We start from the raw sequence: 15,396 nt of genomic DNA on the forward strand, positions 1-15,396 counted from the left end.
GGATTTATTCTTTTGGAAATAAGTGGTAGTATGAAGCTGCTGAGGATTTGTATTGTCTGCGATGGGTGTGGACAGCTTTGTGTTATGGAATCTCAGTCTTTTAATCAGACACAATCAATACGTGCTTTAATTTAGAATTGCCATTTTTCTTCAGAATTTCAATTTCAGACCTTTTCAAAGTAGAACAGAAGGTGTGGATTGCTCACAGGCTTATTCAAAGTCATTTAGCTTCCTATCCAAACAGTCATTGTGAGCATTAGCTTTTGGGGATGTTTCTATTGAAAATTTTTTTTCAAAGCTCTTTTCCCTTGCCTGATCGTGGTAATAGAAGCTGAAGTTAGCTTCTGGCTAAAATGGGGCAGTTTTGATATCATATGTTTATTGATATCCTATGAGGTTTAAACCATAAGCCATAATGATATGTGACCAGTGAAGGATTGATGTTATGATAGTGTCTATAGTGCCTCCTTTCATGAGTTGAATTGTGTTTGATTCTTTGCAATAAACTCTTCACTGTAAGGAACAAGTCTGCTTTGGGAGAAAGTAATAATGTTCTAAAATGACCTTTCCAGCTCTAGTGCATTCCACTCTGTGAATAAAAATATTTGCACTTTTCCCTAAGGACTGATGTAATTCACAGTTTTTTGCCTTAAGAAATATCCATTGGCACACAGAAACCCTTAGTATGAGATTTTATAGTTTACTCATTTGATAACTTCTGTATAAAACCAAAGAAGGGGGCTGTTACTGCAGTATTCATAAATGATTGTATGTGACTCATAGTTCACATACATACATATGTGAACATAAGTCATGAAAAATAACTGAAGATTCCACCGCATGCAGAATTCACTTCAATTTCAGAAAAAGGTGGATTATGAAAGGGAAATAGAGTATTATTGCGTTAATGCATTTTTTTCACAAGTGGTTGGTTGGTACCAGACGACACAATTCTCAAAATGAAGCCAGCATTTTCCCAAGATTATGTGTATTTTAGAGCCTTCACTTAAGTATCAGAAATGTGGTCTGATTTTTAGAACTGTCAAGATTGAACAGGTCTATTTTAAAATCCCTCAGTGCTTTAAATTGTCATTGCTGTGAAAATTAAGTCTTGCTTTGCTTATGGCAGGACTGCTTAAGAAAAAAGATTTACCCTGGCAACATTTTGAAATGACTGTTCTCTGTCCAACAAAACAACTCTGCTAGGGAAAGGCAACAGAATGTGGCTACCTATTTTGTTTTCACAGGATATAATGGAAAGCCATTTCCTATGAAAAATAAACAATCTTATTTCAGTGTAGGAGGAGAATTCCTTCGCTGTGGACCTATTTGTGAGGGACTTCAGTGGAATTTATTGCTAGGGAAAGTTTAGTGTACAAAGAGAAGTTCGGTTAAAAGCCAGCATAGAATTTGGCTAATTATTAAAGAACAGCTTAGTGAATGACACAAGAAATTATTTGTATTGGCCAGCAATTTTGCTGGTTTTAGAAACGTATTATATATTCAGTATATATTTCATACATGTATATTCTCAAACTTTAATATATACAGCTCAACACACAGACCAATCCAAAGTGAAATAGCAGAAACAGCATTTCACTCCATGATTGAAGTACATTATACAGAACATTTACTTCCTCTGCCTAGATATTTTTTCTCTCCTTCATGTAGTATATCTTTTTCATATTTTTAAATTAACTGTATGTATTAATATCTAGGTTTTTATTTGTTCTTATTTTCCATTTTCATATATTTGACTTCAGTTGAATGCATATTTTTCATGCTCTTGCTGTTCACATGCATTCAAAGTAGGATTCATCTCACCTAACTTGAGCTCTGCTTTTAGCCTAATTTAGTGCTGTCGTCAGGAGGAAGAGTTGAGCACCTCCAGAAAGTGATTTATCCCACTTGCTGTCAGCATTTGTCCTAAGATGCAATATATCTGTTTGATATCAGAGGCTGGTTCTTTGTTGGCTACTTTAATCTAGAAATTTAACTCTTCTATGGCTGAGATTAGGAAAGATGAATTCAACCTTTTTGTTCTCCATTGTTAGCATTTAGTTCAAGAATTCCAAAAAGTATTTTGGCCATTCAAAAAAGTACTTACTGTGCCTCTTTTTATCATTTTATCTGTGGAATGACAGCATCTAAAACCTGAAGTGCAGGTCCCACTGACTTCCTGTGATTTGAGATTTTACTGATAGGCCTCAAGACGAGAGAGAACATAAGACAGGATTGACTAAGTGAAAGAAGATGGAAGAGTTGTATCTTTTTAGAGGCCAGTAAAGACAGAGATTGAGTGAGTTGTCCAGGATGATGAAGCAGTGGTGGAAAATGGACCGTGATGTATTTCTTGAGCCCTAGCTCAAGACTTTTTTTGGTTTTGCCCTAAGCCCTCCAGTTCATACTAAGATTCTATGAGATAATGACATATATACCCTCTTCCCCCCAGCCCCTTTTTTTTTCCGTTGTTATTGTTTTAGTAAGTTTTCCTTTGACCATACAATGAAAACATCAGTGAGTGTATGTGCATCCTTTACATAATTTCGGCAAGTGGATTTTAGGAGTAATTACACAAAAATACAGATATTTGGAAGGACAGGGACAAACTGTTCAATTAAGTTTAACTCCACACAGATTAATAACAATGACTGAGTTGCCAGTTATTAATGGACTTCTGAAAGTCTCACTTTAAGGTATTTTATTTACAAAATTACTTTGTAAAGCAACCTCCAGCAAAATACTTTAGTTATTAATATGAACATTAATTCGGACATGTGGGAACTGTAAATGAAAATTATTTTCTTCAGAGAGTAAATCAAGGGAGTAATCTTAAGCAAACTGGCAGCTTTCTAATAGAGCAGAATTCTATTCCCAGAGAGCTTTCAAAAAGATTTCAATTAGATGTTAAATTAGAGACCTGAAATTCATATATTTCTCTCAGCTCCTTAGGCAAAAATAACATGATAATAACTTGATCAGCTCAGAGGGTTCTGTGTTCTGTTGTAAAATGTCTTCCTTTTGAAATAGATCAAAATTGCAACTTGCAGTATAAAAATTTTATACTACTTATCTGTGTAGAAGGCTGAAGTGAATACCTTCTTGGAAGAAGCAGAAAAAAAAGAATCCTCACTGCTATGAGAACTTGTTTGAGAGATGAAGCACACTGATAAATACATAATGTGAATAAACTTTTCAATGTGCAATGAATGTGTAACAGAAAAATTGGTAGTAGTGAAATCAGATATATTTTACTTTGGCATCCATCTCCATGTAGCATTTTGGATTTGAGGTTTTTTTTAACAAGTTTTTCCAGTATTTATCTGCATTTGCATGAAAAGTTATTGGATTGATACTAAGTTCAACACAAGGGCACAGTGAATGATTGTATGGTTTCTGTAACTACGTTAGCAGAGAAAGGATAAATTTGTTCTTGTAGAATCCCTGCGAGGGTGTACTGTAACTTAACCTATTCTAAGCTTAATTACCTTTAGACATGGTAAAAAATATTGTTACAACCAAACTAACAAAAAATTGTTTGCACATTACATCATATTTTAGAAATGTTTTGTATTTCCCCAAAGGAAAGATGAGTACTAATGAAATGTAATTGCTGTTACCAGTCATTACCCAGCTACTGGTACCCTTAACAATACAGAATTTTAGAAAGCTTTGCCTGTGGAAAAAAAGAAACTGGATATAAATGCGGTGAGGAGGTCAAGGAGTTGACCTTAACAAGGTCTATCCCTAACAGGAAAAAGTGCTTGTTTGCAGGCTTTGTCTTAAATAAACATTTATTTCATGTGCTGCTTATAAAAGTTAATGATGGTTTACCTGAGTTAGTCTGTGGACATAAGCAAGAAAATGTCTGCATGCAAAATGAATCCCTTTCTGTAAAAACTCTATTTACAAAATTCTCTTTTCTTATTTATTAATGCCAGTGTCTGTGGGTCTGCATCTAAGATGATTTATGTGCTCCAGCGTCTTTGAAGGCAATGTAAGCCAGGTCCATGGAAAAATGTAGATGATTAATAAAAGTATAGAAAACTGGAAGAATATTTGTTGGTCAGTCAGACAATTTTAGAGTTTACTTAATAAAGCATCCTTTACAAGGATATTCACTGCTATGTCTGTTGGGTGCCCTGCCACTGGAGAGGAATTCTAGTGCTACTTCTATGATTTATTGAATGGCATGAACTATGTCACTGCAGCTTCTGGCAGAACGTTAATAGAAATTGTGTGTGATACTGTGTCTTCTAAATTGAGTGGTGACCATAAGATGCTGAATGTTCTTCCTTGCATTCAGCAAAACAAGTAAGATTATTCTTAACTTCAGATACATGCTCTGAAAGTAACGCCTCCTACTTTATTACGTTGGCACGAGAAATTAGAGACGGTTGTTGGTGGTATGGCAGTAGAGACTGAACCTTCCCACCAATATCCCACTACAAGTTGTTGCCGTGTGACAGATGGCAGCAGAGGGGCAGTCTCATCAAATGGTGTCTGACATGGAAATGCATATGAAGCAAAAGTGTGTCAGTGAATTTCTCTACGCAGGAAAAATGGCACTCACTGACATTCTCTGATACTTGCTGAATACTTGTGGAGATCAAACAGTGGATGTGAGCACAGTGAAGCAGTGGGTGGTGTTTCAGCACTGGTGGCACTGATGGTGGGTAACCTCTGCTGGTGCAGCTTTTGAGCTCAGCGTGCAGGTTCGTGTTTATTAAAAATGCACAGCTAATGGTGGTGACTATGTTGAAACGTTGTTTTGTAGCTGAGTATTTGCTCTATCAAGTAGTGTTATTGTGCTTTTTGTAGCTGTTGTAGTTTCTAAGGCTATAAATAGGAAGCATTGCTTATTACTATGTACATAAGTAGTTACTAGCTTCAGAGGGGATTCATCAAGTGTTTAAAAACAAGTGTTTAAATGTTTTGCTGATTTGTTACTGAAGTACATAAGACTTTAAAACACAGAGCCCTTGAGGAGATAAGTTGTCTGTCATGGTTAAAATTTTTAGATATTTTATATTAATTTCTAAAAGGATAAGGAATATTCCTGTACAGTTTGGGCAGTGAGGATGTATCTCCTGCGTACTTCTGGAATTCATTTTATGTAACTGGTTACTATAAACCTTTTGTGTTGTGGCTTCCTGCAGTTCCTTTTCAGCATGCAGCCTGCTGTAGTTATTTGTTTTCATTATTTTATTTTATAGGCAGAGAGTTTGTTCTAAGGTATTTCAATGAGAAGCAATATAGAAATGCTGAACAATATGTCAACAGAGAAAATATTGGCAAGTGCAATAACGCTCTATGTTCATCATACAAGAAATCTAAACCAACCAATTGCATATGTCTGAGATGGTGAAAATTATTAGAGTATGAACATTGATTGTGTCATTTTGCATATTCCAGGCCTTTTCTTTGGTGAAACTGTGTTCTGGGCATCATTTTATGTTAGCATCAGATGAATGTGCACTGAGGTGTTGTGTGATACTAGCCCAGATTTTAAGGGTATGGAATCTGTCTTTGAAATTTAACATGGCTGTACATAACTTGCCCATATCCCCACAACTCTGTCTCTACAAGCAGCAGAATTGTAATAGATGTGTGCAAAGGTTTTCAGATTCCTTGCCTCAAGCAAAATTAGCTAATGATATTCATTCAGATACAGAACAGTACAAATGGGGCACATTAAATGGCTTAAATTAGGTCAAATTGAATAATTGAATTTATTCTTTTACTTAAAAACAGCTTAATCAGCTGAGAGAGCTGGAGTCAGAAAAATAGTTTAATTAAATATTAATTAGAAGTTTATATTTTGAGCTTCCTTATCATTACTTGCAGCGATATCATTTATGTGTCTGTTTTTGTTCATTACAGCTACTGGGAGATGATGTTCAACCATTCTCACTTGATGAAGAATTTGATTATGACAATGTGGCACTGACCTCTAAGTTCTCTGAAGCTGAGCTGATGCCCATGTAAGAATTGTCTCAAGAGAAGGGGAGAGGTGTAAAGTCCAGCAGGAGCTGAAGATTGAATCAGATGCACTCTGAATGGCATTTTGTGCAATGCTGGTGAAATAGCATTTTAGAGAATAAATCTTACTTCTTGTACCCTTACTAAATGCTTTTTATCTGTGTGGACAGTAAATGACATCCTCAGGATTTCCTTTGTTCCATCAAGGTGCCTTGGAGCCCGAGGTTGGCTTTCTCTATGCCTCCTAGTCTTAGTCTGAATGAAAACACAGAATAGGAAGGTAGTGCTTGCTCAAAGCCACTTGTATAGTAGCCCTTCAACGGTGAGGAATGTTTACCATCTTTTTATATTTTGTGCATTGATTTGCTTAGGCATTCAGGTTGGTTAAGAAGGTCTCTGTCAGTCCCTAAATCCAAAGGGAGTTTTGCATAGATCAGCGGCCTCACTGTTGCTCAGCTTCTTTGTGGTTTTTGATGTGGTACGAAGCAGCTGGAAGATGTCTCAAACGACAGCCACAAATTCCCATTTGTTAAATAAAAAAATAATAAATTAAAATCCCTGACTGGAGTAAAGCCCACATAGCCTCTCGGCATGCTGAAATAATTGCTCCGTGAAACATAAACAAGCTGGTGTGATTCAGAATAGCAGGCATGGCTACTCTCACTTATATTTGGTACCGACTAGCCTAAAGCTAGTCCTAAAGCTGTCTTTGCTTATTTCTTTCTGTAATGTAGAGCTGAAGGAACTTTTTGCAGCTGACATGTTGGTCTATAGACTCTTTCTCTGTCACTTTAAGATTTAAAGATGTGGAGTTATACCAGTGAATAAATTTGGGGGTATATTTTTCTTTCTTCTGAATTGCTTTAGTTCTTCTGAGACATAAATATGCCAGGTTACTGTAAACTCTTTTGAAAGAGTTGATCAAAATTGGTGTTGTGTAACTACTGACAGTTAAACTTCTAGTGCTACAAAAATCCACCCAGACAGAAAGAAACATAGTGATCTAATCCATTAAAGAAATTGGCATTGAGAGGCTGTCAGATTTAACTTCTTTTTTTTTTTTTTTTTTTGAGATGATTTTGGGTACCAGCTTATGGCTTATACTCAGCATCACTGAAATTCAGCTCTGGAGATTGATAGAGCACAAGACTGTTTTGCTCCTTTGTCAGAAATTTCTAAGAACAAAGAATGGGATGAATGAGAAATAAATTCTGGAAGAGCTCCAAGAGTAAATCCAGGAGGAGGAAATAGAAAGCTGCTCTACAAAATTAGCAAGGTCAGCCTTTGAGGGCATCGACAGAGAATCAGGGAATGCAACTTCCTTAACATAGGTACTCATTGCAAAAATACAGTAAAGAGTCTTTACTTTAAGAAAGCTCTGTACAGTTTGTTATTTTGAAAACAAAGAATCAACCTTAAAGACAGGCTTTTGTGAGTTCACAAAATGACTAACTGATGATGAATTTGGCATTCTTTACATATATATTTCTAGAAAGATATGAAGTACAAATCTATAGATAAGTTGTGTTGGAGTCCTTTTGTCACTATAGTCAGTGATGACTTATCCATGGGTCCATAATGATCTTCAGGCCAAATCAGCTTTGGAAACTAAGTGCATTTCCTATTCATTTCATTAACATTCTTTTTCTGTACATGAGGGATACATTCAGCCATTCAGTTCCTCCTCTCACAGGCAGATGATTCTCTTACCAAATGTTCAAAGTACCTATTAAGCTCGATAAGTGTCATTCAGTATACTCATTATATGGTTCCATTAGATATAAAGGAACACTTTGCTGCAGAATCCCCAACAAAATGGGAACTCTGGTAACATTCATCCTAAGCAGAGAAATTAGGATAATTTACTTAAATTTACATTATTTTTTGCTCTTTTTTGCTCTTTGTTAGCAGAGACAGATATGATAATCTCCACCACAGTGGAGATTAGCCAATGTAGGCTACCTTTTCCAAGTGTGACATACTGGCTTTATTGGACATATTGATAGTTGTTTTTGGCTTGTAATTTTTAACCGACTATCCTTCACAAAGAAGGCCTTTCCTCCATTACCAAATCATCATTTTAAAGAACGTACTTGATTTGCATTTTAAATTTTATACATGTACATGGAGTTAGTTACCTGGATTTGTATCTATATTTCTGCAGTGTTTTGGAATCTGAATAGTATGTATTTTTCCTCTTTATTATTTTAGGTTTTCAGCATGGTAAGGTACATCCTCCTTTCCTGTTTATGGTTTTTCTAAACACTTCTCCAATTTTCCAAAAGCATTAAGGGTAAAACTCACATATAGAAAAGTGTGTGCTTCCTGGAGTCAGCTTTGTGATGATTGCAGTAGGGAGTGGGTCTGGCTTTCTAACTCAGTGAAAGATTTTGAAATGTAAAATCTGTGATATTGGGTGAACTCATAGGAAATAAAGGCTGTGTGATAGAACTTTCTAATCCCTCTGTATTCATGATTTCATTGATGTCTGAGATGCAGCAGAAATATGCACCTATCTCAGTCAGTGACCTGATCAGCTGTGAACTTTTTGCTTATTGAGGTGTTATCAGAAAGACTGTTTGCTACTTCAGTCTTGATAGATCCTGAGTCATGAGGAGGAACTCTGAGTTTTATGAGAATTTACTACTACTTTCACTGGGTCAGAATTCTGAAGGTTTGTTTCCTCAAATGGTAATGGTCCAAGCTTAGATATTAATGCTCTGAATTGCTTCTTGTGGGTGTAAAAGGAAAAGTAATTATTTGATGAGATAATGGCTTTGAAAGCGTAAGATAAAAATTGAGGAAGTGAGAAGAGATGCAGACAGATCTATCTGATTCAGACATCATTATGGTTCTAAATATATTTCTGTTAATGCACAAAGGTATCATTATATACACTTGTATATACACACAGTGCCACTGAAAGAAAATAATTTCAGTATGGAGAGTACTTACCAGATAATTCAGAACCTTTTGAAGAAGGTGGCATGGAAACAAATCCCTGCTCTTATGGAAAAGACTCTTTGATCCTCTGGCCTTGATTTTCTGCTGCTGTAAACTGGCAGGGTTCCACTGAGGCCATTTGTGTTCATGCAGCAGGCAGGATCCTGGTATTTACAGCTTTCTTAGCTGAAAGAATACAAAACCAAATCAATTGCTGATTTAACTCTACTCAGTGCGAGGCAATATAGATAGCCCATTATCTTTATGAGAAAATATTCAAATGCAGAGACAATGCAAACTAAATGTAAAAAACATATTTTTAATTGTTTGATTACTAATTTTACACAAGTCATTGTGGCATTTCTCTAGTGGTGTGTGCTTAGAACATTGTTTTTGCTTTGATAAAAATATCAAATACATTTTCAAGTCATATTCAAATAGTGAAACTTGATTATATAAGTAACTACTAAGCGTTCCCAATTCCTTTGAAATTTTTTCCCTCTGCATCTTGGTGAGGAGTAGAAACGGACTTAGCTTTATCTCAAACTTGTATTAAAATGGTCTGCTATCCTTTGTGAAAACATTGTCTTTGTTACAAAGGAGGATTCTCTCCATCTAGGAGAACGCTAACTTCAAATTCCTAATTATTCAGCGACTTCATGCATGTCATGATGTGGTTCAGTGGCCACACAGTATCAATGGGACGCTTGGATAGCAGGCTGATTTGTATCCTGTTCTTCCCTACCCTTGGTTTTACTCAGGAGTGTAAGCACTACCTTGGGAAATAGGAAGACAACGACTGGGAAGGCTGAGGCAGGGGTTCGTTAGCCCTGTTTGCTTGCTGTGGCTGTGCTGAGATGTCTCACAGCCCTCTTCCGCAGGCTGCAGCTCAGCTGGGGCTCTCTCAGGCCACCCCCAGTATAAAGTGAGGGAATACCCAGTAAGGGATCTCACTGGCCTCCAGTTCCCTGCACCGCAGAGCTGAGTGCTTACACTAGCTCAGGGCATTCCCACTGCGGTGTGCTTTCTTGTGGCAAGGTGTCAGTTGGTGCAGGTGGGTCTGAGGTGCTGCATGTGTCCTGGACCGTGCTGGGAGGGACAGGTCCTCCCACACTCCTCCTAGGCGCTCCCAGCTGCTATGTTTGCCCATCTCCCTGGGAAAACAGAGCCGACAGTTTTCTCTTGATTGAAATGGTACTGATTAAGTTCACCTCGAAAGACTGAGGATTAAGGGCTCTTTGAAAGGTGATGAGAACACTGAGTTTGTGACTGCTGGCAGTTGGAAGTGATGCATTGTTTTTTGCTGGCAAGGTACTGTAAGCTTGTGGTGCAGGTGTACAAGCTGTGAAAAGCCACGGAGTTAGAACAGAGATCATTTTACTGCTTGTTTATGAGAAGTTTGCAAGAAGAAAAGCAAGTTTTAGAAAGCACTGTCATTTGTATAGACAGGCTAGTTTATTTGCAATTGCAGTGCCCAACAGTTAAAATGGAAATCAATTTTAATGCCTTATGAAAATGCAGAAATATTTGTCTCATTTATAGCACTTCCAAAGAGGACAGATAATAAAATTCCCCTGATTAACAATCTATAATTTTATGTGCTCTGTGGTGTCTAGTTCAGAACATCTATCCACATAAACATGCTTCAAAATAATAAGCAAAGATAGATCTGAACAAACTCCCTAAATCTAACTTCGCTCTGAATTCCAGGCTGTAGTAACTCTCTCTGTATATTCAAAGTCCTTCCTGATCTGAATATCCCCAAGCTTTGAGCAAGTAGATACTTTAAAAATCTCTAACCAAACATTCCTCAAGCAACCATTTAGCATCTGTTTGGACTACAAACAAAAACCCCAAAGCAGTTGGGGACCTGCTTGTATGAAAAGAACTTGAGAATTAGAATTACTGCATTATACAGGGAGATAATAGTATTCTAAAGAGTAGAATTAAGTGGAAAAAGATATTTTTCAGGAGAGTGAACTATACTAAAATATTTTGTTGGCTTGATAAAATTCTTGAGAACCTTTCAATGCACAATTGAGAAATGAGTGTAGTCATTCAGTAATTCATGTGGATTTACAACAGCTATCTCTCGAGCAATTAAAATGAGATTAAAAAATGTGTGGGATTCTTCAGTGTATTTTGTGGCAGTTCTAACACCATAAATTAAGGCTTTAGCCTCATTATGTCGTATGTTACTACAGAATTCGTTCTTTTGTGGCTGCTGTGGTTGAGTATTTGGGCAGCACTGTTTCTGGAGTGCAGGTGTGTACTTGCAGCAAGTAAACCTCACTTTCAGTAAGCTTTCTTGAATCCATCTGCTTTCTGTGCATTTGTATAAAGCCTTGTAATATGCATTACGATATTCATAACTCTTAGAAAGAGGCTTCATTTATTATGTTGCTAATGCTCCTCGGAATAACTTAGCTAGAGGACAAATTCTGCCAATTACTTGGAAGTGTTAACTCTGCCGGTTGAATTTGCTGAATTTTGTACATTTGTTCTTTGAGGGAGAAATGTTGAAATACATTCCTTTCATCCTCTCTTCCTTATCTTTTATTTTGTCTTTCCTCCACGAGATTTACAACTGGCTTCCCTACACTTGACAAGATACTACATTAATCCAATGAGCTACTTTCCTGTTGGATAAAATTTCACTGTAAAAGAGATGGAAGGCTGGTGCTTGGGCCAGAAAACATCAAAGCACTGTTAGCATTTCATGCACCGTCTTAACATTCGCAAAGCTTTCAAAAACAAACAATCAGTAAAATACAAATAATGGTCACCCAGCTTACTGAATGGAAATTTAATTCCAAATTGCCTTTGTTTAAGCCAGCTGCCTGCAAGTCAGTTCCTCTGCCCACCAAGGATTCTGTTAACTAACATATTTCAAAATCCGGACTGTCAAAAATATTGACAGCTAGTACAAGCTGAGTAGCATTTTCTGCAGCAGAACTGTGATCTGTTTAAGGCTCTTTGTTTGGGGTTGTGAAACTATTTTGAATTCTGCAGATTTATTTGCCATGCATGAACATTAATAACATAAACTGTAAAAAGAAAAATAATGGCTCAGTGGATACCTTCCTGCTGAAAGCAGGGAGAAGAGAGCTGATGGGAAGAGAGGTTGTCTGAACAGCCAAATATTGCCTGTGAATGTGACATTTCATGTCTTGCTTTTCATTCTTTTGCAATATTAGTATGAGAATCCTGGTTATCAAAAGAGTTGGCTGAAAAACACTCTTTCTCGGACACCCAAACCCAGATTTATGAATATATTGTTGAATCAGCCATCCAAATTCAGATGGTTATTATTCCAGGAGTTATAATATCACTCAGGTTGTGTTTTACAAGGTGCTTTCAGCTGAAGGCATTTCCCAGTTGAAAGTATTAAGTCCTGATCACAAATGTTTGAATAAATATTTATCTGGTATTGCTTATTCTCCTATAATTCTCAAAACTTCATTTTGTTCTTTTGATGCTTTTCACTTGCTGCCCCAGAACTGACAGGTCAAAGTCAACCTTCAAAGATAATATTGGAAAAAAATACCTTGGAGTGCTCTGAACAGAAGTGATGAAATTAAGAACGAAATAAAATGAAATGATGTTAGGTTTAGGAGGATTGCTGAAATTGGTGTCTACTAAATTCTGGAAATAATTCTGAAGTTGGTGGAGCACATTTGCTAAGGGCAATTGAAAAACGTCTGAAAAAATATTGGAGAATATACTATAGTAACAGTATACTGCATCAGACAGAAACTGGATTTGATTAATATTTTCCCTCTAAGGCTTGGTATACATGAGAATGAATGGCTGGTGTCTGAAAGAATTTTACTCGTTAAGACTTGGGATTCCAGTTTTACTTGTTAAGACTTGGGATTTCAGTTCTTATAATTGAAAAAGACTGCTTCGATATATTGATGCAGGTTCAATCTGACTGTTTGAGTTCCAGAGCATCTCTACAAGCTCTTGATTCGTACACAGACTGGACAGTCAATTTATAAAGCGTCACTGCCAGCATTTGCACAAATGAGAAAAGATATATTATTCAAATATTTTGCTTTTCTGAACAACTTAGTTACATTAAAATTGCACAGTAAGACAACAGAATTGGCTTTTCCCCCCTGCTTTTAAAAAAGCTTAATTTAGAAGCAAACTTGAGGTGGAATTTGGGATCAGAATCACATTAGTGTTTTGAGAAAACCTGTATCTGCATGTAGCTCTATCTCATGACACTGTGGCTCAGCTTTAAGCTCTTTGCCTAAGTAAATGACATCACTCTTGATCTTATTTTGGAATATACAAGGCTAAGCTTTTTCTGGAATCCAAAAATGCCATCAACTTAATATTCGCAGAGCATGCTTTTTCTACTCTTTATTCTTCTTGCCCTTATAAATCTTAACTGCTATACTGTATTGCAATCAATATCACATAATACATAGAGGACAGGATATAGCATTGCCACATTTTTCAGCAGGAGTGGGGAACCTTCTGCTTGCCAAGAGCTGAAGAGGCCATTGAAATGCCTTTAGTTGGCCTCTTGTCAATTTGAATGGGTATATATTGACTTAAATTCACATTTCCCATATTTTTGTGATTTATTTGTTACCCAAATCAGGGAGCTGCTACTGGTTGAAATAGTTTGGACCAAAACTCAGTTCAATGAACTCCAAAATATTCTGTCTTTTGGTCACTGTAAATTTCTCTTGATTTGTCCCATCGTAGCTCTGTCAACCAACACGTCCGACACAGGGACTCTTCTTGTGGCCTCGTGTAGTTGTTCTCTTGTATAGCATTGCAGATTCCCTGGGACAATTCCAGTGAATTGCAACTTACCCAGAGCTGATTGTTTTTTATTTATTTTCCCTACCAAAACATGCTTCTGGGTAAGCTTCCCTCACCCTATCCTTCCCAAAGGGATGGCTAGAGCAGACTATCAATGCCTAGACCATTTACTACTTGTTGGTTTAACTGAGTGTTCAGTTTTGCTTTTCAGTTTACCTTCCCTAACCTTTATTTTCCAGATAGAATTCTACTTCTAGGGCCCAGCACTGAAAACAAAAATCTGTTTCTTTAAGACATCACAATATTAAGAGAGGAAACTGATTGCTACTTCACAGTGAAGTTTCTGTTTTAAATGTTAATTGTTTTAAAGCACTTTGGAGTTTTCTGTGGCCTCTAGTCTTTTTTTTTTTTTTTTCCCTATGAATGATAGTTGATACAATCTCTTACAAAGTGGGGTTAAAAAAAAAGTACTTTGCTGCCCTAGTTTCAAGTAACCTGAAGTTCAAGTGGACCAATTACACATAAGAGGACAACAACTTTTGTAAAGCTTCATTTGAATCCCAGAGGGGAAAAATGATAGAAAATCAATTAACTTTCCACATGAAAAAATAGCTCATATTACTAAGCTTTCCTTGCATAGTTTCTTGATTATGTTTGGAAGCAAATTGCCTTGATTATACCTTTGACGGGAAGGAAAGCCTTTTAATTAATTTAATACATGCTATAGCAGTGCTAAATTGTATCATGGAACGATTAAGTGGGTCTCCACTGATATTTCTGCCCTGTTGAAAATGGATATTGCTTGCTTAGTGAGTCATGCTCTTGCTGGGTTGACGCCATTATCTGTTCATTGCAGAGCATGTGACATAGAAGCTATTAGGGCCATTCGTATATATGAGAAGCTAAATGGAGTAAACAAAAAGCCAATTTCAGTGAAGAGTCTGAAATGTTTCCTCTGGTCAAAATTTTGGAGAAATTTGAGCTACATTTCAGTCTCTTGTACCCACAGTGGGGGCTGAACCAGGCACCTGAACCCTAACACAGCGCCTGCTTGGGGATATTCAGGCTTCACATCTAATTTCTGCTGGTCCTAGACTGAAATGAGAAGTGGAAATGATTCTCTGCATCCTGCACTGATAGGTGGTCCTCAAACTGCTGTTTAACTATGAGATATTGATAGTGAATTTGTAGCAGCACTGAATACCTGAGCTTCTTCTTAGAATCAAAGTTTATCTCAAGCTCTTAGCCAAAAATAATTGTATTTGTTGTGTTTGCTGAGAATAAGATTTTTAAATGATACTATTAATTCAAGTGTTCAAAATACAATGAGAAACAATTTTTATAAATAATATGTTCCTCTGTCATTAATGTTGTTACATTATATTTTTGAAATGATATTAAGAAATATCTTGATTTGACTCTGATAATGGTCATTTTCTTGTAGTGCTAAACTACTACAAGTGGGTCACTGTGTGTTCCCTGGTGGCTCTGTGCCAGTGGTCTGTACAGCTGATTTTGTACCGGGGTCTGCTGGATCTTTTATGTGGAAGTGCACAAGCAAATATCCAACAGGTGGATAATAAAGGAAAGAGTCCACTACTGGAGAATCTATTTTATGAATTCACTCACAGAGGTCTGAACTCAGATAATAGATCATTGCACATTTTTCTAATATCCCAAGGTCACAAG

General features: G+C 36.7%; 1 protein-coding gene across 1 annotated transcript in view; it reads left to right on the plus strand.

Annotated features, from left to right (window-relative positions):
• Positions 1-7,092, plus strand: part of IFTAP (intraflagellar transport associated protein) — a 40,297-nt gene extending 33,205 nt beyond the window's left edge. The window contains exon 7 of the mRNA XM_010711263.3: positions 5,884-7,092. Within this exon, the coding sequence (XP_010709565.1) occupies positions 5,884-5,988 (105 nt within the window). The 3' untranslated portion in view covers positions 5,989-7,092. The remainder of the gene's footprint in view (positions 1-5,883) is intronic.
• The last annotated feature ends 8,304 nt before the right edge of the window (positions 7,093-15,396 follow it).

This window comes from Meleagris gallopavo, chromosome 5 (genome assembly GCF_905368555.1).
Source record: "Meleagris gallopavo chromosome 5, MGAL_WU_HG_1.1, whole genome shotgun sequence".
Lineage (NCBI taxonomy): Eukaryota > Metazoa > Chordata > Aves > Galliformes > Phasianidae > Meleagris > Meleagris gallopavo.